Consider the following 26,095-nt stretch of genomic DNA (forward strand, 5'->3'; position numbering starts at 1 on the left):
GCTCAATTTGAGTATTTATTTGTATTGTCCATTTAGTTTATTTCATTGGATTCTTAATTTGTTAATGGTGAAGAATGGGGTAACCTAGGCTTCTTCCTATGCCTCGTCAAACAAGTCTAATGTGTATTATATTGAAATTGAGTTCTTTATTCATTTTCATCTATTTTTTATGATATTCATTTGTTGGAATAATGAAAATCAAGTCGCAGTCTCACACCACAGTGCGTGTCCAAACTGTAAAGTGCACGTTTCCTGTTTAACACAGCAACACTATGTGACTCTTTATGGGTGTGTAACATGTAAAAAGGTGAAATCAATAATATGGTGAAGTTCACACACTCTAAATTTCAGCCTTATATTCTCAACAGACAAAGACATGTGAGGTAAAGCTCTTCAAAGCCTAAATGAATTTAGGGGAACTTTAAACTTTAAAGGGTCTCCTCTGCCTCAGGTCATCTCTTAGCTCGTCTCCTACTCTGTGTCTATGTCAACACAAAGATTATTCTTTACTTCTGACTGGGTTTCCTGTTCAAAAGTGGGCTTATTAAAATAAAACAGGACTCTGTGCGGCCTGAGGAAGGATTTAAATACTAGAGAGGCTTTTTCCTCTTTGTGTGAGAAAACAGGAACAAGCAAGAGCGTCAGAGTCAAAAAAAAAAAAAACAATCTCTTGCGTTTCACATGACCTCTGCAGACAGTGCGTGGATCAGAAGGGGAAGGAAGACATGATGTACTGTTGGTTAGACTGTGAGGTAAAGGATGATAAAGTGTGACAAGAGAAAGAGTTAAATATATTTCAATATACACACCTTCCTTAGCAGCCTGCCAGAACTCAAACGCCACCCTGAACGCCTGAGCCACCGTCAGGGTCACCGCCTGGGCCTGTAAGACAAGATAAAGGGATTCATATCACACGTCCTTGCTTGGAAGGAAACTCTAGCAGGCAGTCTGAGACTGTTACACAAACAGCGACAACACCAAACAGGAAGGAAGCAGATTACCATGTCGGTACTTGAAAAAAGGGGAAGAAGAAGAAGAAAAGGACCTGTTAACGTAGTTGGGAGGATGCGTGACCTTTTGACTACAGCTAAATGAGTGAGGGGAAGGAAGAGGAGGGAGTGGCACGATCTGAATAAACCTCCAGATATGCTGGGAATGCTAAATGAGGGATAAAAGAATCACCGCCCTGCATGTTCTCATCATTTCTTTCTCATGAATTCATGCCTTGAACATTTGAACAAATGTTTAACATGCTTACTCCCTGGTTTGAAAACATGCATCATGGTAGAATCAAGGGCTGGTTATTTCCAAATAAATAGGAAAACCAAGTAGAAAGTATAGTCAGTTCAAACTCTAAAAAGCCCCAACGATATCTTAATACAATCTTTGTCCACTCTTTACAACCCACTTTAGATGGTTTCTGGTTCTCTGGCATGTTCAACAGTACAAACCTAAACAGCCCAATAAACCAAAGTTGACCTAAGAGACGAGGAGAATAACATGCAAACAGACATACTTGCTCCTATTGTCTGAAACTCCCTCCCAAGAACTAATAGTAACTGCACCAACCTCCTCTTTCAAATCACTTCTCAAAACTCACCTGTTTCACTCAGCTTTTAACATGTAACTATCTACTCACAGATGTCTGTTTCCTGCCTTTTTTCTACTAATGTTCTTTATTTTTTCTGATTTATATTTGTTCATATTCATTGCTGTATTTGCTGTTGTTGTTTTAACCTGTAAAGTGTCTTTGATTTTCTAGAAAAGCGCTTTTAAATAAAATGTATTATTATATTATATTAAGATAAGATTAGATGTCCTTTATTCGTCCCACAAAGGGGAAATTTACATGGACCTGTACACAGTACAGATATAAAGAGTATTATACTGTATATTATTGTTTTTTGGGAAGATGCAGGAGGCAACCTTTTTCAACTTTTTTCGACCTTTTCAACTTATTTAACCTTTTTCAACCATAATGCTAATAGTCAGCTATTGCTAGGTTAATGCTAATGCTAGGTGAGTGCTAATGCTAGGCTAATGCCAATGCTAGGTTAATGCTAATGCTAGGTGAGTGCTAATGCTAGGCTAACGCCAATGCTAGGTTAATGCTAATGCTAGGTTAATGCTATTGCTAGGCTAATGCTGATGCTAGGCTAATTCTAAGCTAATGCCAATGCTAATGTTTGGCTAATGCTGATGCTAGTCTAATGCTAACATTAGACTAATTCTAAGCTAATGCCAATGCTAGTGTTTGGCTAATGCTGATGCTAGGCTAATGCTAACACTAGGCTCATTCTAAGCTAATGTCAATGCTAGTGTTTGGCTAATGCTGATGCTAGGCTAATGCTAACACTAGGCTAATTCTAAGCTAATGCCAATGCTAGTGTTTGGCTAATGCTGATGCTAGGCTAATGCTAACACTAGGCTAATTCTAAGCTAATGCCAATGCTAATGTTTGGCTAATGCTAAGCTAATGCAGTGCAATGCGGGCCAGCATCTGCATCCTCACTTGCATTTTCTTCAGGAAATGCAAATATTCTAGTTATTATTATACTTACAATTTTCCTCTTGGGGCAGAGGAAGGCGTGACACTCCAGAGTCTCATTATGCTGGCTTTGGACAATGTAGGCAAACACTTTGTCATGCATCTTGTCCGCAGTGCAATAAGATATCCTGAAACACACACACACACACACACACACACGGGCCCACGTTTGAATAGACTTTAATAAAATCTAAACATCATCAGAGGTCCACGGAGGGACCTGCTGGGAAACTATCTGCAATAAACCCCTAAGCTAGTGCAGCAATCTGATTTAAACTCTTTAATCTAGCATTTCTCCAAAAAAAAAAAAAAGCATTAGGGAAAAATCCCTTTTCTTAAATCCATCTGCAGTGGTGATCTCAGTGCCACACAGTCCAGCTGTGTCTGAGTGCAAGTACACAACCAGGCAATGTCTGATTTTTAACAACACGCCCTGTTAGTTAGTAAAATACTAGGCAGCATAGGAGTATGATGTCTAAATCTTATGTCTTTGTAACAGAATATTATGAATTGCCTTTATGCAACCCTGGACAGTGGAGACAGTTTGTCAGAAACACAGGTGAACATGAACCTTGCGTATTGGACTAAAAATGATGCGAAGTTCCATCCCTTTGTGATACGTGGAGTCATGAATGTGGAATTTTTGAAAAACCAAAGCACGATTCATGAGCTCCAGGCCAACAAAGGTGAGGCTTGGAGTGTGCAGGCTGTGGCAGGCAGGAGAGATCTGAAGGTATGCAATCAAGGACTTAAGAAAGAGACAGACACACACTGATAATGCAGCAGTTAATGTTGCCCTCTACACAGAAAGTGGAGGCTCACCTGTAAATGGAAATGTTCTCCATTAGCTGGTTTGAGGCACTGTCGTAAAGGATGATTCCTCGAGGAGACACGGTCATGGCCACTTTTTGGAGTTTTTTACCACCGGCTTTGGCCTAAAAATGAGAGAATAGAAGGTGACACAAAATCAAAGAAGAACCATTTCAACTTCAAAATATTAGCTGAAACCCAATGTGAGAATTATAAATCAGTGACACAGCAACACTAACAATTTAAGTTTTAATTGCCTGAAAATATGCTTGGTTCAGTAAAGCAGATTTCCTCAATCCTTTAGGGTTCAAAGATCATTTAAAAGGGGAACAACATGCAGAGGAACCACTTAGAAACGTCCCACTTATGCATTGTGGCTTTTCACATACATAACTCTGCACTTTATTCATTGAGCAACTTAACCAATGGTTGACCTTTCAAGTCCCCATCCCCAGTTTTGGAAATAGTATAATAACATTATTTAAGACTATAACAAATACAAATTGCACAATTACCATATTTAACCAAAATAACAATCCTCTTTAAGCAGCCTGGCAGCCTTTTCATTAGACACCTGCACTGAATGCCGTCGCATTAGTCCAAATCAGATCGGCCGTCCTCTCAATAAATCACAGAACAGTGTGAGTCCCACCCTCCTGCAGCCACTAACTTCATTACCTACTGAGCTGCCAGAGCCAATAACATAAGACATCTCTAGCATGATAAAGCTGGATGAGCCACACACTTAGCAACAGCGTCGCCACTGATTGCATCATTCTCCAAATGTCAACCTGTGCCTCAGGGTCTCTTCTGTACACTGAGATGTTGGGTCATAAAAGTGACAGGAAATCACAATGTCTGGAAATCACGAGGTGAGGTTTAAGAGTGGGGGGGAGGGGCGACAGCCCTTGTTTTGGTGAGCAGTTTAAAGTGAGGTCAAGGACAGGGAGTGGACTGGCAATCTAGCATACCGGGTATTGTCCTGGTGGGCCGTCAACCCGAAGTGGGCCGGTCCGTCTGCAAACTGTTTTTTTTTTTTTTTTTGATGAGCGAGAAGAGGTAGACATATTAATAGATGGCCAAAAATGGTCCAAAACTGGCAAAAACATGGCAAGAAAAAAGTGAAAGGTGACTGAAATCAACCAAATGCAGAGTGGCCAAAAAATGGGCAAATAAAGAGGAACCAGATGGTATATAATCATGGAATAAGGTAGCTTAAGTGAGCAAAATACATCAAACAATTGTGAAAAAGGGCAAAAATGTAGGGAAAAGGAAACAAGTGGAATTTATTGGGCAGAAGTTAGCTTATTTGGATGAAAAGTGGACAAAAAAATTTAAGAAAGGACAAAAATTGGATAAAAGTGTCAAAATGAACTTGCAAAAATGGACAAAAAGTAGAAAAAAAAGGGGTATTTATTGGCAAAAGGTGGCTAAAATCTGAGACAAAGGAAGTTGCAAAACGGCCAAAGGAAAAAAATAAAAAGTGGTTAAAGTGTCCCCCTTTTAAGGTTTTCTGGGGGAATCATAATTAAAATTGAGGCATAAAGAGCCACATGTTGAGCATCACTGACTTAGTAACGGCTTCTACGTGGTGTACACTGATAATGTAGTGGGCTGGTCTGGACAGAAAATGCCAGGACCGAATTTTGGTCCCAGTCCACCCCTGGTCAATGTTCTCTCATCTTCAACTGTTTGTGCTGAGGCTCACCGTGGTTACTATCCTCTTGACAGCAGCTGCAGACAGTTCTTCTCCTTTGGGCTGCTCCACCATGGTGACCCCGAGGTATTTGAGCTGGAACACCATGCCCTCCAGCAGGGTTTCTCTCGTGTCCGACCAGTTCTCCGGAAGCTCTGGAAAAAGAGACGCGACACTTCAGCAGTGGTGCGATTTGTGCTGCCAGGCTGGATGAAAAGCTTCTCTCACACATGCCGGGACAGCGCGAACTCACTGTGCTCACTTTCCTGCTGTTAAACTCAGCAATATTAGACATGACAGAAGCTCAACACTGTCCTCATTCCAGATAGTTAAACACACATGCTTGCATATTGACAAAGGCAAACATGTGCTTTCTACTAATGGTGGGCGACATATCAAGCTTGTTCCACGCAAGATATATGAAATGACTATATCGCAACTATCAAGTACAAATTGTCACATAAATACTTTGCTGTCAGCTGGGACTCTTTCACGCTCCTTTCACACCACGCTGCGTAATACCCCGTCCATCCAGAAAACTCTGCTACATATTTGTGTATGCATCAAAAATTGTGATAATTGTTGAATAATCGAATCGTGAAGTTCCTTACATGGCACATCACTAATATAAGGGGCTACTTGAATCACCATATTGGTGTCATTTTATGCACCAAAGGATTGAATTTAACATTCGTGCAGTGATTGAGAGGAGAAATTAAAATATTGAGATAAATATCGTAGATTGTGATTTAGCCTAAAAACATCGCGATATTGGTTTTAAGCCAAATCGTGCAGGCCTACTTTCTACACAGAGAAGCGGTCGAACCTTTACCTGGATTAGTGATGCCAAAGCAAAGCTACATTGTGTTTTCGAACGAACAAAAACACCATCTTCACTTCCTGTGGGATCAAGCTCACTACCTTTTGTCAGCTGATAGATGTCATTTCTTCAACCAGTCTTGGACCAAACTTGGGCCTCAGTATGATGTATCTAGTTCATCAATGCATTTAGGCTCTCATCTTAGCAACCTTTAGCTGAATGTTTTTGCCTTTCTTTTTCTTAGATGGCCAAACTGATGAAAGTCCTAAAAACTGATGACAAGTTTACAGATCTCTCTGTTGTCACAACAAACAAACCCAACAGAACCGAGTGCTGCGAGTTCAACTCCATTGATTGTTGCTTGCAGGTGTAATCCCTAAGGAAATTAGACTTAAACTGAGTTATTTATCTGTGATACTTAACAACCAGTGGAAACATCTGATCCACGACAAAGCTCTTACTCATTGCGTCTCTTTAAATATCCTGTAATCAGTACGAGAGACTTTCCAAAGGCTTCGATTGAAGAAATTACTCGAGCGGTAAAATGTCTTCATGGCGCTTTGACTAGGCTACTGTAATTATCAATCAGGATGTTACTCAATCTGAACCATCCTTGGAAGAGTCCTTGTTTGGGTTGAGAAACACAACAATTAGTTTGTGGGCTGAATGAGTCACCCGCCAAATTCCCAAAAACTAATACCACCTGAGCACGTAGCTCCAACATGCAACTTTCAGGCCTTAAATTATTTGTCTTAGGTACACAGCACACCTCCAGAGGTTTAGCACAGTTCAAGTATTGACAGGCCGGGGCTGTTTTTGAAGTAGCCAACACATTTTACTACACAAAAGCTGCTGCTCTTTTCTAAAATATGATGGTTTTATTTTCCATTGAGTAAATTCATTTTTAGATCTCTCACATCCACATCATGCACACTGGAAATGTCAGACCTTGGGTTTAGGAAGCATATCATTTGGGGAATATGATCTGGCAACAGCAGCAGAGACAAACCTTTAATATCCTTTTATTTTTAGAACTCAACAAGACGACTGTGCATGTAATGGTATAAATACAGCTACAGCTAAACCTACACTTAAGTAATGGGTGTTTCCCCACTGGGAACACCCACTCTGAGGTCAAGGTCTTTGGTGTACAGATGGGACTGCTACATTAGTGCCTGGATAAGTAACACCCTTACTGTAATGGAATCACTAGTGCAGGATCACAAGCTACAACTCATGACCGGAATCAAGTTACTAAGCGGCCCGAGTGGACTATAAATGTCTATTACGAGGCGCAGCCCCTCAGAATACGGCACAGGTTCGTTGGTATTGTGTCGTCTTTGGAGATCGCCTGCATTTAAAAATGAGCACTTTGCTCTATGGCTTATAATGGTGCTACAGAGCTGGATCTTCAGAGATGCCTGGAAAACACTCGCAGCGATCAGAGCTTTATCAATCACATGTATAGCAGGCCTTTCTACATCAGCTGCCCATTCTGGTGGAAGCATGAAACAAGACTCTGGGGAGAACCAGCCATTCATCGGCCTGCAGAGACTGAAGATTCCTCTCTGCCTCTTCCCCAGAGAAACGGAAAAGAGCCTTGAAAGTACAGACTACACACATGAGGGGAGATTAGCTGTCAAAGCTGTTGAACTTGAAAGAGCAATAAAACAACAGCTTTCATCAAATGCTGACATGATGGCAGCTCATTGTTGCAACGCATGAACCACTGCTATTTTTAGACTGGTGCACATACCCACAGTCCTACTTTGTATGCTGTTATGATCCTTTTTTCATACTGGTCACATTTGCATTGAGAAGAACCTACCCCCTCTGCCTACTATAACCACCAGCATCAATCCCCCGTCCTTTGCTGCAGCTGTGCTTCTGATTACAGCGAACTTCAAAGGCTTCTGGGCTACAGGGGAGCGCAGGATGGTCAGAGAGGGCGGCTCGCCTCTGTAACACAGCTTGTAAATAAACCATAGATGAGTGAAGGTCAACAACAAGAGCACAGTAATCTGGATGGTGGAGGTTCACAGCTGGTGGCCAACATCAAGCATTGGAAGATTTAATCAAATAGTCATCTTTGAAGAAACAATGCGAACAACAAAACCTGAACATCGCACAAACTCAAGAGTCACTGTTAATATAACACAAAGAGAGGCAATCATATTCACTTTACTCCTCCCAAATTACAAGCTGCAGGACACAATTTTGTATGGCTCATACATTGAAAAATTATTCGCTTAAAAAAGATCTAAAAGGTTGAAATTGCCGCTTGAAAGTTTGTTTCCATTCCACCGTAAACACTCCATTTGTTGATATCTTTGTAAAACTTTCATGCATCACATTGTGGTATATAGTGTCTCGTAGATGCAAGTTTTTTTTCCTTCATTCATGATTTCTTGTTTCTTCACCAGACAAGAAGGACAGTAATGGCTTGACAATTTTTACTCTGTCTGCAAGACATTACATTTCGGCAGCATTCATGTCTTTTCCTGTTAATCCCGAAATAAACAGTCACCATTATTTTGCCACAACTTTCAGTCAGTAAAACAGTACAAATTTGTTGGGAAGTCTCTTTAGCAATGTTGTAGGGGGAAACACAAGAAATAATGGTAAGAATGAAGTAAAAACACTTCTATGCATCCATTTACAGGGCTCCACATCCCACAATGCAATGCACAAAACTATCCAAAGATGTCAACAAACCTAGTGTTTACAGTGGAGATGAAAACAAACTTTCAAGGGGCAATTTATGCCTGTTTCCTTTCTGTTTGGAGTGAATTATGTTTGATTCATTGATCTATGAGGCATATACTATGATTTTTATCTAATAAAAATGATTGTGGGTAGCAGCTTTAATGACTAATTATTTAACTGATGGTTATGAATTTGTACAGATAATCAAATTAATTATTTAAGACATTTAAAAACAAATCCATCTCTTTTTGTTCTGCCTGGCCTTATCCATCAAGGGGAAAACCTTACAGCCCTGTTTAGGCATCCTAGTATTAATAAAAGTAAAAAAAATGTCAATCAAAAAAAATTGTGAGCTGGAATCCAGACAGCTCTCTCGACAGAATACTCATTTCATCCAAATTGTCAGCCTCTCCTTAAAGACTCAGTCTGGGAATTTAATGACCTGACTACAGATTGGGACAGTGAAGATGCAAAAGGAGATTTGGAAAGAAGGAACAGCAGATGGGATCACATAAAATACTCATTTAGGGGTATGTGCAGCATTAGAGGGAAAGATGCTGGTGGATCCTTTGACCTAGCTTACAGAGAGGAAATGAAGCAAGCAGTTTGAACGAGGTAAAGGTCAAAGAGGATCACTGTTGTTTTTGGGAGCAGTGACATTAATGAGGAGTTTGGAACTGTTTGCCTTTGACAGAAAGGGAAGAAACACCAAAATAAAGTCAAGACCATGACTCAAACTGGGAAAAATAAGCACAAAAATAAGCAACAGTGACAGCTTTTTGACAATGAGTCAAACACCAAAGAAGAAGTTTAGTTGGGGGACAAATGTTTCCTTGATTAAGAGATGCACACTTTGTGAATAACAAATGTAATGAGCAATTACAGAGATGCAACACTTTGGAAACAGCTCAACAGCCCTCTGCTTGACAGCGTGTAAGGGCTAAATAATGCAGCTAATGCTTCAGTGACGAAGGCCACAGGCACAAAAACACAAGTCAGAGCCATCTGACAACTCTGTAGTTTTATTACTGCAATGCAGCTCCATCAAATCCAACATTCACAAACCTCTGGAAGGGATGGAAGTGCCTCAAGGAACACAGGATATAACAGGCCAAAAGAAATGAAACGAGAGATGAATAAAAGGCTAATACACATCATCTTCACAGCAAGTACCCTCTACTCAGCTCAAATTCAAATTTGAATGCGAAAAAGTGAAGGTGTTATTTTCCAATTATTGAGTCACCCCAACATGATTACCAGCAACCGTAAATGCCAAGATGAGTAAAATTGAAAGATGCTAAAAAGTTCTTTCACATCCATCGTTTTAATAACATCACATATGGGACACCAGATCAGATCTGGAAGGCTGTGAGTACATGAGTAAACCACAGTTGCAGCAACTTGCTCTTCCAACATAAGTAGCAATCTTTTCAGTGCTTTGGGTTTTGATTAAAGGGCAAAATCAATAATTGTCTTGAAAAACTATAGACAGAAAAAGGACTGTTCATTTAATTCTTATTTAAAAGGCAGTCTGTCCTGATAGTAGCTCAATAGTATACAAATGTACATTGAAGAATGAGGTGCAATGTTCAAAGCTGTGACTTATTCATTGTTTTCATCAGCCACCTGTATATACCTTCTTCATCAAAGTAGAAAAAGAGGAAATGACGGTCTAAACCATCGGCAATGACCAGGAAAAAAACAATCTGCCTAATAACAAGGACATGTAAAATTCTTGATGTGCTTCGGCAAGGGTTACTGGGAAAGTTCAGTTCTGTAGCTGCCTTGGAGATGGCCTCATGAGAATCTGTGTTATTTGTTGGATCAAGTTAATGAGATCAGCTCCTCAGGAGGACGGGCAGGTTTGTTCAACTGTGACCCTCAAAAGATTAACATCCAGCAATGAGATCAGCATTGTTCTGAAACCAAACCCTGCTGTGATGCTTTTCAAAAATTTCAAATATTTAAAAGTAAGAGAGAAGAGGTTAATATGACCACTCATAATTTTGTAGAAACAATATCACTGCAGAAACAGATCCTTACACGAACATTCAGGGAGTAAAGGTTATGTTCATGTTCATTCTGGTAACAACAGACCCCAATAACAGCAATTTTGGTCACTTTTAGTAGTTAAGACAACTGGACTAATGTTACAGCGTTACACCAATCTGATCGACTATATCGGATTGGCCGATATTTTGCATTTCATGCAATTAATGTGATCGGCTGTAATGTCCTAATTTGCCGATCCGATCAATGACGTCATTGTCGTGATGAAACTTTCTTTAGATGCTCCCATTGAATTGTTTTATCAATCTCATTTACAAGAGCTGTTTGCTTTACGTGACACGGTTTTATTTCACACACACTCTGACAACAAATGTTATGTTCATGTCTTGTATGGAAATTCTTCAACTCTTCCACTCCCTCGCAGTCACAAGGCTGCGTTTAGGTCCCAAAACATAGGACCGTTTGATTTTCCGTCAACCTGTATCAGGTAGTACCAAAGGAATTTGGTCGGTACCAAAAAAAAAACCAACCTGAATTCATATGATCAGATCAGTGATCGTTTTTTTAGACTCGCTGATCGGCCCAAAAAAGCCTAAAGAGGGGAAACATCTTCAAGAAAAACTTCCTAGTCCAGTTGCATCAACTAAGCGACCAGAATCAAGGTTTCCAGTCTAAGAAGCTTTGTTTCTACATTAAGTTCAACCGTTGCTTTTTCTCGACTATTTAGATTTTGCGTTGTGCAACACATGCTGGAGCAGAAAGACAGACCAAATGCTTAAAAGCCTTAAAACTGGGTCACTATATCCTAGATGACAGAAACGCTTGTCGCCATTTATTTGGAAGGTGGACAAAAGTGCTGTTTGTGACTGAAGAGGGCAACATCCACATTCCTCTCTGTTTCCAATATTGTTGACAATAGACTTGAGCAGTATCTTATCAAATGTGCTTTAACACATAATCACAAATGTTTTGGTGAGGTATTTAGGGGATGTTATCTGGCTTACCAAAAGAGCACCCCACTGAAATATAAAGCTTATCTTTACCCAGATTGCATCAAAAAATAAATATTTTTAGTTATTGGCAAGATTTTGAGCTTTCAATAAGAATGACATCAACCAACTCTGAAGAGTACTTACAGTAATCTTTGTCATATCAGTCACACCTCGGTACTTTCAATATTTTTGTCTCCTCACGTGAAGCAACTATATTTCCTGAGGGGTTCAAAGTCCCATAACATATGAACAGTAGCTATTGTATTCCGAGAGTTTAGTCATTTTCCCCTTTGCATCTAATTATGTTGTGTGTTGGCGGATCTTTAGCTCAGAGTAGTTATTTCCTATTAAAAGGAAGGTTTTCCTCTCTATTGTTACAGGTTGTCAGACCACCATGTGGAAATTATTTGACCAGCAGTTTCAATCATCCTGATTTTGTACGTCATCCAGGAAGGAGTTGTCAAAGGACCATTTTATATCCATATTGCTTCCAGTTATAAGAGTTGTGCAACAAAAAAAATCCACCATAAAGTAATTCACATGCTCTTGTTTTTGGCACCAGTAAGAAGTTTTTCTTTGAAAACTACTTTCGTCTGCCTAGTCAAACAAACTTGATATATTGAGAAGAGATGCAAGCTGCATGTGCACAAGTGTCTCCAAATAAAACACAGCTTCTTTACACTTCCTCTATGCAGGTCATTTGAGTGTTGCACTCAATTGGTTTCAGACCAGCAGGTTTACTGCTGCGTTTGGCCTTTTTATGACATTTGTTTAAAAGGGAGAAATATCTAAAAGATCAATGTTTGCATGGCATTTGAGTCGAGCTGAAAGCAGTCATCGCTGGTCATGTATCCTCAGCTATTTTAGGCCTCAGCTGACCGATGCCTGTGGTGAAATGACCCCCTCCTACCTTTTAACAACACATGAACCAAAAAGAAAGAAGTCTTTTTTCCTGCAGTATCAGGTTCCAATCAGGACACTTTGGGCTAATTTAGAAACTGCAGACTCAGATGAGGGGAATTGCCTGAAGCGCTAGAAAGAGACAAAGCGCACACAACCTCTAATTATGCCTGAAAAAAGTTATGTTCGGCACTTTTGCAGCCGAGATAGCCTGTAACCAGGTTATTCATCAAGCGGCCTGTGTGTTCCATTGAAGTAGATGACTTCAGTACAAGACGGAGATAGACATGAGCCTCCCTGATTTCAAACAATGGTATTTATGAGATAAAGCTGAAGCAGACGACTGTTTGGAAAAGATTACACATGACAGCTGCCATTGTCCGTCTCCTCCTGCTACAATGGCAACATCCATACATTGTGTCTTGTTGGCTTCTGTGGAAATTCCTTTACATATTATCAAAGACCTGGGTCAAAGTGCCACAGGGCACATACAAATAAAAACATCTGACACTGATTGAAGATGTGAAGCACATGCTGGTTCAGGAATGAAACATCAATATAAATTAAGTTGAGAGCAATACTGCTTTTTCTTGTTAACTAAAGCTTCAGATTTTCTTAAACATCAATAATTTAGTGCTTCGGAAGATCCAGAGGATGTATTCTGCATGTATCTACAGGTCATCAAGGTTTCTCGTCTTCTGTACCCCCTAAGCCTTTATTCCTATCCATGAATACTGCCTTGTCTTTGGTGTATATCGTTTCTGTGTCGTTCAAGACAAAACATTTAGTTTAAGGCCTTTTTGAAATGTATTACCAATAGGAGGAAAAACTGGTGCATATGTACCTTGTAGAGGTGTCTCAATACAAGTTTTTCCCTTTTTCCAATATGATACCGATATTGGATCCTTGAGTATTGGTTTTTTTTTTTTTTTTTTTTTTTTTTTTTTTTTTTTTTTTTTTTTTTTTTTTTTTTTTTTTTTTTCTCTCACCTTGTTTGCACATGCTGTTGAAGGTTAACACTACAAGAAGTGCAATCTTTTAACAGCAATGCATATTTTATTATTGCAATTAAATAAATGAGTTTATTTCATTGCATAATTGTGACCATCACCAGCCCTCCCTAGGGAAGGGTAAATACTTTATTAAAGGGAGGATGTAAAAGAGAGAGGGCAGTGTTACACCAGGGTGAGGGGGGTGGGGGGGGGGGAGTTAACAGGGAGGAGGGATACAAGATAGGAAAACGAATGGGTGGGGAATAATCAATAAGTTTCAAGTGATGTGATGTGAAATTGTGGTTGTGTATATTGTGCTTATTGTTGTGTTATCAAGCCAGTCTGGTGACCAGTGTGCGGCTTAGGAATAATGGTGGTGGCTGTGAGCAGAGGAGGAAGTGAGTGGAAGTTACATAAAACAGGTATTTGGGAACAACGTGTCTATGGTTGAGCCCAGTATGAGTGTTATCCCACAGCCCGAGGCCAGTGCGTCCATGACAAATGTGATTCCAAGAGCCGCTACTGCAAAACCCATGAGCCGCCCCCGGGCCCGAAGAAGCAGTCGGGCCAGCAGAAAGAGCGAGAGATCTAGGGGCCCCCGGCGACCACCCCACGGCCAAGCAGCCCCCCGAACGCCCCCAAGGTCCCAAGCCGAGAGGCTGCCATTGCCCCCCCCATACACACCCGAAAAGCCCCCAAGGAGCCAAGGACCAAGCGCACCACGCCACCGACTCCAACCCCCAACCCCCAGGCCCCCCAGCCCCCCACCCCCCCACCACCACCCACACCCCCGCGCCCAGCCCCCCGAGGGGAGGGCCCAGAGAGCCCCCCGCCCGAGACCCCAGCGGAGGAGCCAAAGCCCACGCCCAGCAGACGACCAGAGCCACGCCGAACAGGCAGCCGGCGGGCACCCGCCGGTGAGCCCAGAGCCAGCAAGGACCCGACCCCAGGCCAGGAGGACCCGGAATGGATGCAGCACCAGGAGCAGCCCGCCCAGGGCGAACGACCACACCCCAAGCCGCATAAGGCACCAGGGGGCCGCTGGGAGTCCCCCCGCCAGTCCCCAGGCACCCCAACCCAGCCCCCCCGGGCGCCCCAGATGCTGATGCCGCCCGCGCCACGAGCTTCAGTTCTTTAAAGCCAGGGCCCCCTCCAGAGGCCAAGCCAGACCGCCCCGCCGGGATGTGGCCCCCTAATCCCACCCCGACACTCTGCCTCACGGGGGACTGCCCAAGCAGGGGCCGCACCAGAAGGTATGCAAGGGCGCGGCACGCGCCACCCGCCCCAGAAGACCCCCGCCAGGACCGGCCCGGCCAGCCGGCCAAGCACCCCGGGCCCCAGGAGTACCCCCAGGGACCAGGACCCCCCAAGGGCAAGCCCCCGGGCCAAGCCCCCCGGGACGCGCCCCCCACCCCAGCCCAGGTCCCGGCCACAGCCCAGCAGGACCGCACAGCCCCAGACGGCACAAGGCCAGCAGCCCAGGGCCCGCCGCCCCCCGGACAGCGCAAGCCACGGGGCAGCGCCCCCCGCCGGCCCGCGAGCAACCGGCGACCCCCACCGCGGGGACGGAGGCACCCCATCGGCACACATCCAGCGCGGGACAGCAGCCCCCAGCCAAAGATGCCCCGGACCCACCCACCAGTCCGCAGATGGCAGGACATACCCACCAGGCGGCCGAAAGCAACCTCAACCATCGGAACAGCTAACGCCGCCCCCCCAGTAAACAGCATCATCCCGAGGCGCCAAACAACCCTGCCCCAACCCCGGTGAGGACACCAGCACCCCCCCAGCACACCCACCCCCCAAACCGGCGAGGCAGGCCGCCCCGGGCCCGCACACCGCGGGGCCCGCCCCCAAGGCCACCAGGAGACAAAGCAAGCACCAAGCCACACCCAAGGGGGAGAGGCACCCCCGCGCCCCACCCGGCCGACACAGCCCGGAAAGACCCCGCAAGGAGAAACCCCGGCAAAGCCCCCCCGAGACCCACCGCCACGCCCGACCGCACCATCTTGATGTGCTTTTACTCTATGCAGTGGCCCAGCCACCAACAGAGGGGCCAGGCCCCCACCGGAGAGGCCCAAATATGTGTACCAACCCACCACCCTGTTATGGTGCCTCTCCATTCCCCAATGGAGAGGCACTTCCCGATCCCCTGTGTGAATGTGTGTGTTTGGTGAATGTATGGGGTGTAATTAAAAGAAGGGGGATGGAGGGGAGCGGTGCTCCCCCTCCAGCCTCTGTGGATTTATGTGTATGTGGTGTAATAGGCCGGAGGGTGTAAATGATGATACACCCTCCGGGGGGTGACATGTTGAGATGCGATTAAAATTGGAGGGATTAGTAGGGCAACTAGAGGTGGGAGGGCCGCCCCCACGCCACTACATAGTAACACAGGTGGCGGGCCCCTCCACCCCCAGCCCCACCATCCAGCCCCCCAAGGGTTGGGTATTGGTGTGTGGTGCATTTAGTGAGTGAGCCAGACCAGCTGGGAGTGGGGTGAAGTGAACATGTAGGAGGCCTGTCCAGTGTGAGCCGGGCCCGTCCGCGTGGCGGGCCACGCGAGAGGGTAGATGGCGCAGACGGGCAAGTGGCACTGCGGGCCCCGGAACAGCACAGCCGGAGACCCCCCCCCACGGCACCCCCCAGACCGCGCCGGCCCCGCGGAGCACGGCGACACCCCCCACCCCCGGGTACAGCCAGGCACCAACAACATCCCCCGGCGCCCCAGGGGGCGACCCCCGCCGCCCGCCGGCCCGGAGCAACGCCACCCCGCCACCAAGGGGAGCGGCCGAGCAGGGGGGAGGCCCATGCCCGCACCAGGGGCAGCACAGGCCCACCCGGCGCCACGATACAACACTCTCCACCGGGAGGCGGCCCCGGCCCCCCCGACGAGAGAGGACGCCATCCACCGCCAAGCAGGGCCATCCCGCCAGCCACGGACCGGCAAGCCAGAGTACCGAAGCACCCCCAGCCCGGAACCGCCCCCCCACACCAACGGCGCCAATAGAGCCCCCCCCCCCCCCACGGAGGCAATCCCCGACGACCCACACACCGGCACGAGACACCCCCCCGACGCCAGCACACCCCGAACAACAGCGGGCCCAAGGCCACCAGCCCCGCCCCGCCCAAGGCTGCGCAGCGCCGCCACGAGCCGCGGCCGGTCCCCGGGCAGATGGCCGGAGAGCACCTCCCCGGACACGTAGCCCAAGGATCCGCCCCCGGGGCACCCCCGCCCCGGAATCGCGCCCACGGCGCCCGGTGCACCCAGCCAGCAGACCAGCCAATCCCAACGCGGATCCACCGGGCCAGGAACCACGCGCCGCGCCCCCGCACACCCGCCCAATACGACCCCCGGGGAGGCCCCATAGCACCCCTCACCCCACCCCCTAGCCATAACGTCCACACCCCGGCCATCGCGGTCGTACAAAAAGCCCCCGAGGGGGCCCCGCCTGGCTCGCCGCGCAAGCGACATCCCTAGCAAAGGTGCGCCCCAGGGAGCCAAGCCAAGGACCCGCAAGGGCCAACGGAGCAACCCACAGCCACACCCCGCCACCCAGCAACCCAGGAGGCAATCGCCGACCCCGGGCAGCAGCCACCCCCAAAGCTACCCCCACCCCGGATCCCCCCGGACCGGAGCCAAGGACCCCACCACCCCAGGCCCCCCAACGAGACCACCCCCGAGCCAACCCACCCGGCACGGCACCGCCCGTCCCCCAGGCGGGAGCCACAGCCCCCCCACCAGTGCCCCAGGCCAACGGGAGCCCCCCAAACCCAACCCCACAGGATGGCGGGCGCAAGAGCAAAGGAGGAGGAGGGGGGAGGACGAGACAGGGGGACAGGGAGCAAGGGGAAGGAGCGGCAGGGGAGCACGCAGGGCCCCAGCCCCAGAGACCAGCCAGATGCGCATGCAAGGGGCAACGGCGCCAAATCAAACAGCCCCGGGACCCCGTGAACACCCAGAAGGAATGCACACCCGTGCTGAGGCAACAAGGCACCCCGGCAACCCACCCCAGCCCCCCTGACCAAGACCACCCCAGAGGCCCAAGGCGGCCCCGGCCTACAGTTGGGCTAGTGCGTTAGTAAAGAGTGGTGCTGGCAGTCGCTTGCAGGCTAGATCATCAGGCTTTTAAAAATTTAGATTTAATGCAATTAAAAAAGGAGTCCAACGCTCCTCAAAGCACGTTATTTTTTTTTGTTTTCTGAGAGCAGACATCTTTTCCATGGAAATAAATTCTGTGAGGAGATTTTGCCATTGGTTTATGTTTAAGGATTTTTTGTCTTTCCAATTTAGTAATATTGTTTTTTTTGCAATGGCTAGTGCCGCAAGGATTGATTGTGATTGGTTTGCTGGAGGTTGAAGCATTGTCAGGTCTCCAATCAAACAAAGATTTGGAGATAAAGGAATTCTGTAGTCCAAAATGGAGGACAGTTTTTCAGTGATTAGAATCCAAAAGTGTTGAACTGGGGAGCAAAGCCATAAGGCATGTAAATAGGAATCCGCTGTATTCTGGGTGCACTGAGAGCAGATGTCTGTTGCTGAGAAGCCCATTTTATGCATTTTCTGTTGGGTAATGTGGGATCTGTGGAGGACCTTGTATTGAATTAGCTGAAGGTTTGTGTTTTTTGTCATCTTAAAAGTATTACAACAAATTTCTGCCCAGAAATCAGTGCTCGGGGTGATTGAGAGTTCGGCCTCCCACTTCGCGATTGGTAAGTAATTACAGTTAGTGTTCGAAAGCGCTCTGTATATTTTTGAGAGTTTTTTTGATTTTGTTGAGATTTTTTTCATATATATAGCCAGTTCTGGAGGTTGTAACGTAGTTAAGTCTAGTGGAGTGGTTTTCTTTATTGTCTCTGTTACTTGTAAGTACTGTAGAAAGTTACTTTTATTTATATCGAATGCTTGGGTTAGATTATTATATGACCTGATCTTGTCATTTTCAAAAAGGTCTTGGAGATGAGTGATTCCACTCTCTTCCCATGTCTTCAGATAGAGTGGTGTTTTTTTATTTTTAAAGTCGGGGTTGTGCCAGATTGGAGAGAGTATACTAGTTTTTAATTGGCTATTTGTGATGTCCAGGGCTTTCCACCATGCAGTCAGTGTGGAGGCAATTAGTGGGTTTTTAAAGCAGTTGTGATGTTTGAGGGTCGCAGTGATAAAAGGGAGATCAGAGAGTTTAATGTGTTTGCAGTCTAACTGTTCTATTTCTAGCCAGGTGTTGTAGTATTCTTTTGGATTTAGCCATTCTGTTAAATATAGTATTTGGTTTGCTAAGTAATAATGCATGAAATTAGGGGCTTCTAAACCACCCTCGTCTTTGTTTTTTTGAAGGGTAGAAAGGCTTATTTTAGGTTTTTTATTTCTAGTATAGAATTTTGTAGTTGTAGAATCTAATCTTTGAAACCATTGTTTTGGTGGTTTCAGTGGTATCATTGAGAACAAGTAGTTTATTTTTGGTAAGATTTTCATTTTAACTGAGGCTATCCTGCCAAGTAGTGAGATGGGGAGATTGTTCCATCTCCGCAGATCTTCTGTGACTTTGTCCAACATCGGATCATGATTTAGTTTAATTAATTCATTTAAGTTTGGTGATATATTTAAGCCTAGATATTTAATTGTATTTGTGGTGGAGGGGTGTTGTGGATTTTGGTGTTCAGGATTCCAAGAGTTTTTTGTCAAAGGGAGGATTGATGATTTTGTCCAGTTAATGGAATAGTCTGATAATTTAGAGAAGCTGTTTATTAGATTAAATACTTCCTCTAAAGAGGATTGCGGTTCTTCCAAATAGAGTAAAATGTCATCCGCGTAGAGATTAATTTTGTGTTCTGAGATGGATGAGTGGATTCCTTTAATAACAGAGTTCTGACGTACAGCTGCTGCGAGAGGTTCAACGAATATTGCAAAAAGCAAAGGTGAGAGTGGACAGCCTTGTCTGGTTCCCCTCTGCAGTGTGAAGCTTTGGGATGTTATTTTGTTTGTGGTTACTGAGGCCTTAGGTTTATTGTACAGGGTGGAGATCCATTGTATGAATGATTCTCCGAAGCCAAATTTGCCAAGGACAGTTAGGAGGAATGACCAGTTTACTCTATCAAATGCTTTTTCTGCATCGAGTGACAAGATTATTGTTTTCTTTTTAGAGTTCTGTGCCATGTTGATCACATTAAACAGTCTTCTCACATTGTCTGTGGAGTGTCTATTTTTAATAAAACCTGTCTGGTCTTGGTGTATAATTGACTGTACTACTTTCTCTAACCTGGATGTGAGTGCTTTGGAAATAATTTTTAAGTCTGTGTTAATAAGTGAGATGGGACGATAGCTTGAGGGTAATATGGGGTTTTTGTCTGGTTTAAGTAACAATTTAATGTTCGCTGTATTCATGTGACCTCCTACATGCCCTTTATTTTTGATCTCTGTTACTACTCTGAAAAATAGTGGAGCCAGCATTGACCAGAAATGTTTAAGGAATTCAGCAGGGATCCCATCTGGACCTGGTGCTTTGCCTGTTGACATGCTATCTAAAGCATTTTGTAATTCTTGTAAGGTTAATGGTGAGTCTAAGGTGGTTTTCTGATCTATAGTGAGCTGTGGTAGGTTTAGTTTATTAAGAAAGGTTTTAATATCTTCAGGGTCAAGGTTTAAATTTGATGAGTATAAGTTTTGATAATAATCATGAAAGATGTTATTAATGTCCTGAGGTAAGTTTAAAGTTTGACCTGCGTTATCAGAAATTGCTGCTATAAAGGAATTTTCTTTATTATGTTTGAGCTGATTTGCTAAATATTTGCCTGATTTATTATTGTAGTCAAAGTTTTTGTATCGTAATTGTTGCAAAATGAAGTCGGTTTTTTTAGATAAGATGATATTCAGATTAAGTTTTGTATTTTGGAGTTTTTCCCATAAAAGTTCAGAAGGGTTAGCTGCGTATTCTTCCGTAAGTTGAGTATTGGTTGATGCCACTGTTGATAGGATTTGATATTAGCACCAATCCTAAATACTTTTATTTCTTATTTTGTTGTGTAGAATGATAGAAAAGGCTTGATCAAGTGATACAATTCAAACAGAGGAAAACAGTCTGCAACAGTAGGTATAAGAAAAACACTATTTACCAATGGGTTAGGGCGCACGGTGGCTTAGTGGTTAGCACGTCCGCCTCACAGCAAGAAGGTCCTGGGTTCAAGCCCTGGGGTGGACACTTGGGTCCTTTCTGTGTGGAGTTTGCATGTTCTCCCCGTGCTGCGTGGGTTTCCTCTGGGCTTCCTCCCACAATCCAAAAACATGACTGTAAGGTTGATGGGAGTCTCTAAATTGCCCATAGGAGTGAATGAGAGAGTGAATGGTTGTCTGTCTGTGTTGCCCTGTGATGGAGTGGCGCCCTGTCCAGGGTGTACCCCCGCCCAGCGCCCTATGAGAGCCGGAGATTGGCACCGGCAGACCCCCGCGACCCTGATAAACGGGAATAAGCGGGTATGAAAATGGATGGATGGACCAATGGGTTAAATACATTTTAACCTTGAACACAAATTATCTACAAGTTATGCGTCGGAGTGAAAATCTGTTGTTTGTGTAATGTTATGTTTTTTATTGTCGTTTAATGCTTTCTTTTGCACTTTAAAGCACATTAAATTGCATTTTGTATGAAATGTGCTATACAAAAACATTTGCTTTGCCTTATATTACAAATTTTAGATGCCGGCATATACAGTATGCATTTTTAACGGATTGGGACACCCTTAGTTCCTTGTACAGTCTCTTGTTTACGACACACTTCTAAAAAAGTTGCCCTGACCATGACTGCAGTCATTGCTTCATTGAAACAAATGATACCATAAAACATAAAGTTAGTTTGGTTTAGTCAAACCTGCTTTAAAAAAAACAAAAACAAAAACAAAGAACAGGGCACACGTGGAAAAAACCCGCGCAACATCGAAAAACAATTTTGCTTGGTTGAGGCAGAGGTACTACACAGGCTAAGAGTCTTACAGCTGGTGTCTGACTGAGACCCAAATCTTACTCTGTGCAATAAAAATTGATCGTTACAGCCAAATTTGAAGCCACTCCATGAACTATAGAACATTTGGAAGGTAATACAGAACCAAAAGCTAAAAACCAAATGATAACTAAATCATTGTCCATCAAGTCAGTGTTCAGATCACTCAAATAAGAAACATTCCGACATCTAGCATTCACACAGATGTAGGCGAGATGCAACAATCTGACAATACCGACATTAATCCCCCTCGGTCCCAGAAATGTCATCCAGAGCAATAATTTAAATAATGTGATATGAGGAACAAGGTTTAATCCAAAGATGGTAAACTTGAAGATTTTGGAGAACAAAATACCAGAAAAACTTTTACACAAGCATCTGTTTAAGAAAGTTTGTTCAGCATTGCACGCTCTGTCGTAGGGAAGAGAATGTTACCTCATCTTTTCCGGCTGAGTTCCTTTCTGGAGGCCAAACACTGAGAATGCATCCAAAACACATCAGAATGTGGTGGAACACATTCACATAGAGAGGTTACCACATTAGTGGCTACAGTAACGTCTTCAGACTGAATACATGTGCACCTGTAGAGTGACTCATATTTGCTCAGCAGCTCATAACTGATTAACGTCAGGAAGTGTAATTAGTACACGAGGTGTGTTTATACAGTGATCTCACTATGTGTGTCCATGTCCATCCCTGTTGCTGGGATGGACATGGACTTCCACAAAGACATATGTTTGAAAGAGATTACATCAATTATTCCTAACCAGGGAGCGGAAGTGCGGAGACACTGACACACATTAATCTTAGTTAAACAAAAGCTCATTCAATGAAAACCTAGAAAAGTGGGTTGTTGTTTTTTTTTTAACATTTTCTCATTCTTATTTTTTTCAGTTCTACTTAGGCAGTGTCATTTTTCCAGTTTTTCAATATCTTTCCAAGATTTTTTATTTTTTATCATTTTACATCATTTTTTATTTTGAACTAATTTTGTTCATTTTTGTGTACAGACATTTCCTATTTTGTATGCGTTGCTTTTCAAATTTCTTTCAAAATAGGAATCAAACTTTACAGAATCAACTTAAAGGATCAGCAATTGTTTACCACTCAGACTTCAGATAAAAAATTGCAAGGATAATACAGTCATTGAGCTAATATTCAACTTCTGCCTATTTCCACAAAATTTCATTTGACGTGTTTTACAGCTCTTACATCAAAATCAAAGGCAGTGTTTGCCCTGCAGGAACACATTAGGGATACACCCAGCTCTCTGACGGTAGTTAACCCAGCTAGCTAACTGCTAGCTGGGTTTCCATTACAGATTTTCGCAAAATAAAAGCAATATTTCCAAATGTCTACAAAGTATAATTTCGCTTTGAAAATGTTTCCACTGAATGTCGTTTTGGGGAGGCGCCTTGTAACTCCCGTCAAATCTCAACCCGCGAGACTTCGCAGCAGGAAGGTGAACACTCATAACCTCCTAAAAAAAAAAAACTTTGTTTCACGTCTAATGTGGCACTAATAATTTTAAAGTATAATTGTAAGAAATGTCCCGATCTCCTTTTCTGTTTACACATACTGCGCCATGTTTACTCAGAGAGAAGTGGTCATGTGACCAAGTACGTCACGTTCTGTGACGTGTATTTGCAGAAAAAGTGTTTCCACATCGTTTTTGCGATACATTTTAACATTGAAACGTCTGAAATACCCCCTCATGAAAGCGCAAAATGTTTTTAGCTATATTTTAGTGTTTTTCCAAGGTGTTTCTATTACCAGTTTTTATTGCGCTATTTAGATTTTACGCATTTCCAAGGGTAATGGAAACACAGCTAGAGACTTCCCGAAATGGTATCTTTGCAGTTTTGTCAGATGAAACCAGAGACGACTAAACATCAGAATCGGCACCAAGATTAATTCCTGGCAGAGAAAAAAAGTGCGACTGTGCGACCCGGTACACGAATGACACGCTGCACTGAGCGACCACACACAAAGTTGACCTAAAGATCCGGAGGATTCAAAAAGGCTGTAAATCAGTGAGACCTTTACAGCTCCATAAAGGAATCCTGCAGAAAGCAATCTCATTTAATGCTGCCAGCTGACTCCAAACGCAGTCAGTGCAGGTCGTTTTGTCAGATATGTGACAAACATGAGGTCTGTGGTACAACATTGGCCTATCAGAGGATTTAATTTAATTTGGCCCAAAGGATGACTCCATCATGGGTCGGCTGAGTAGACTCAGATATTTTGATGCTACAATATCGTGGAGTATCGGGGGGTATCTCACTTGTCTGCAGAAGGGGATTTACTACCTCCCACACTTTTTACTGATTGCCACTGAAGAAGAACAACAGTAGCTTTTATGACCTAAAAAATTAGGCTATTTGGATAAAATAGGAGGGCAGCATGGAGGAGCAACCTGTTGACTCAGCACTATCGGGAAACAAAGACTCATTTAATAGAATAGAATAGAATATCCTTTTATTGTCCTTGTACAGGGTACAACGAAATTTGAGTGCAACTCCAAGGTGCCAGTGAGAGAAAAAAAATAAATAAATATAAAACACAGCAAAAACAATAAAAAAATTTAAATATGACACAATAATATGTACCGACAAATACCCAGATAAATACACAGATAGCAGCTTGAATGTACAGATCTACAATAGCAGCAATATGTTTTATTGCACAAGATCAATATGATCAGTATGTGTGAATAACAGAACAACGAGTGCACAAGGTAAAAAAAAGAAAGACTTATGTCATGATTATTACAATGAAAACATGACACCCAAGTTTAATGCACACAACCCAAACACCGACAGAGGGAGGAAAAGAATACAGCGCTGATGGATCCCAGTAGAGTGAATAAGTTGCTTTGACAAGACACAGACAGACAGACAGACTTAATATGTCTGTAAGAAAAAACTGAAAAGTTGCAAAATTAGTCAACAATCTAAATCAGGGTTGGACTCAATTACATTTTTCAGTAACAACTACATTTTCAATTGTTGATGTTCAATTACAATTCAATTATGCTTACAGAGACCAGCATTCTTTCCAATTACAATTAAATTACAATAGTTTTTCTATCTTCAGAAAGAAAATTACATTTACATTCTCAATTCCCAAAGTTCAATTACTATTAATCACAATTACTGAGCCTTTAATAAAGAACCCCATAAAATGATAACAGGTCCTAAATCAGCTGATCAACAAATATCTATCATCTAATTTCTTTACTTTTTTTTTTTTTAAATGGGAAAATGTTGGAAAGCTTGATATGAAACATATTTTAATAATTGTTAACTATCGGTACATATGTGTAGAACTGTGACATGGTTCTCCAGTTTTGTGTTAAATGACAAGTTTTGTAGAATTTTCATAGCACTTACAAAGTGAATTATCTAAACTCAATTACAACTTCATTACGATTACAACAGCAACAGATTTTTTAAATTACAATTACGTGATTACATTTATAATTGAGCCCAACCCTGATTTAAATAGTTACAAGTTTCCAGATGTTTTTATTTACCATTTTCTTTCTTCCAGACTAAAATTTTTTATTTTTTTTTTAGTCAATAAACATTCTGTTCAACATGCTCCTCCAAAGCACTTCCAAACCCCTCTTGCTTTGTGGAATGTTGCATTATCCTGTTGAAGTAGAGCATCAGGGAATGACGTATATATTAAAGGAATTTGCCGAGCAGATTCTGACAATTCCCAGCATTACGCAGCTTCCCATGGAGCATCCTGCTGCCATGTGTTCCCACTCCCTCGTCTAATTCATCTAAAAGAAAGTGTGATTTAATTATCAGATCGAACAACCAGACCAGCCTTCACTCCAAACACCAATGAGCCTTGACCGCCTTCGACGCCGTGGTTGATTTACTGCTTTTTAGCCATTTGAGCACTTTTGATGGAAACCAACAGCTGACAGCCCACAAAAAAAAAAAAAAAAAAAAATCATGTTCTGCAGGAGCTCAATTACAATGTCATAGTGGTCTTTTGCGAATAACTTACTGACAGTAACATGAGCCTTAGTTTCTGTAATTCCTTACATCAGCTCCACACATAACAGGACAGCTAAAGTAAAGTAAAGTAAAGTAAGTAATATTTCATATATTCATTGTTTAGCAACGTGGGCAAATATAAAAACTGACTTTTAGGACTAATGGTTAAAGGAGTGTTTTTGAAATACTCATATAACCAATATTATTCCAAATGGTTGAATCATCATAGCTTAAAGCAACCACGCCCATGCAAGCAATTTTTCAATGGGCTGAGAAGTTCCAATTATAGTATCCGTTATATCACCTCGTATCACCTTTGACTTGATGTGACGTGTTTGTGACACAACGCGATGCAGAACAAATGATTATCACCTTAAATGCACTATTCCTGTAGTTAACAGAGTTGAGGAGGAGAAGAAAGTGACTCAGCAGCTCTGGTGAGTGAACCAGCAGAATTACTCCGCTGCTGCCGCTGTGATGAACACAGCCTGAAGTGCTGAGACGAACTCACAATCACAATAGCCGCTTAAATATCCATGTGTTTTACTGTAATGTGCAGTTTTTTTTGGCTGAAAACAATAACAGTGTGTGGATAGCAAAAAATAATAATTTGGTGATCA

The 26,095-nt window shown here is 43.3% G+C and overlaps 1 protein-coding gene across 1 annotated transcript in view; it reads right to left on the bottom strand.

Annotated features, from left to right (window-relative positions):
- Positions 1 to 26,095, bottom strand: part of ldlrap1b (low density lipoprotein receptor adaptor protein 1b) — a 44,953-nt gene that overhangs the window by 13,636 nt on the left and 5,222 nt on the right. Inside the window, exons 2-5 of the mRNA XM_028437720.1 lie at positions 5,067 to 5,209; positions 3,371 to 3,483; positions 2,562 to 2,676; positions 810 to 882 (exon numbers count right to left, since the gene is read on the bottom strand). Coding sequence (XP_028293521.1) covers positions 810 to 882; positions 2,562 to 2,676; positions 3,371 to 3,483; positions 5,067 to 5,209 — 444 coding nt within the window. The remainder of the gene's footprint in view (positions 1 to 809; positions 883 to 2,561; positions 2,677 to 3,370; positions 3,484 to 5,066; positions 5,210 to 26,095) is intronic.

This window comes from Gouania willdenowi, chromosome 22, assembly GCF_900634775.1.
Source record: "Gouania willdenowi chromosome 22, fGouWil2.1, whole genome shotgun sequence".
NCBI classification, from domain to species: domain Eukaryota; kingdom Metazoa; phylum Chordata; class Actinopteri; order Blenniiformes; family Gobiesocidae; genus Gouania; species Gouania willdenowi.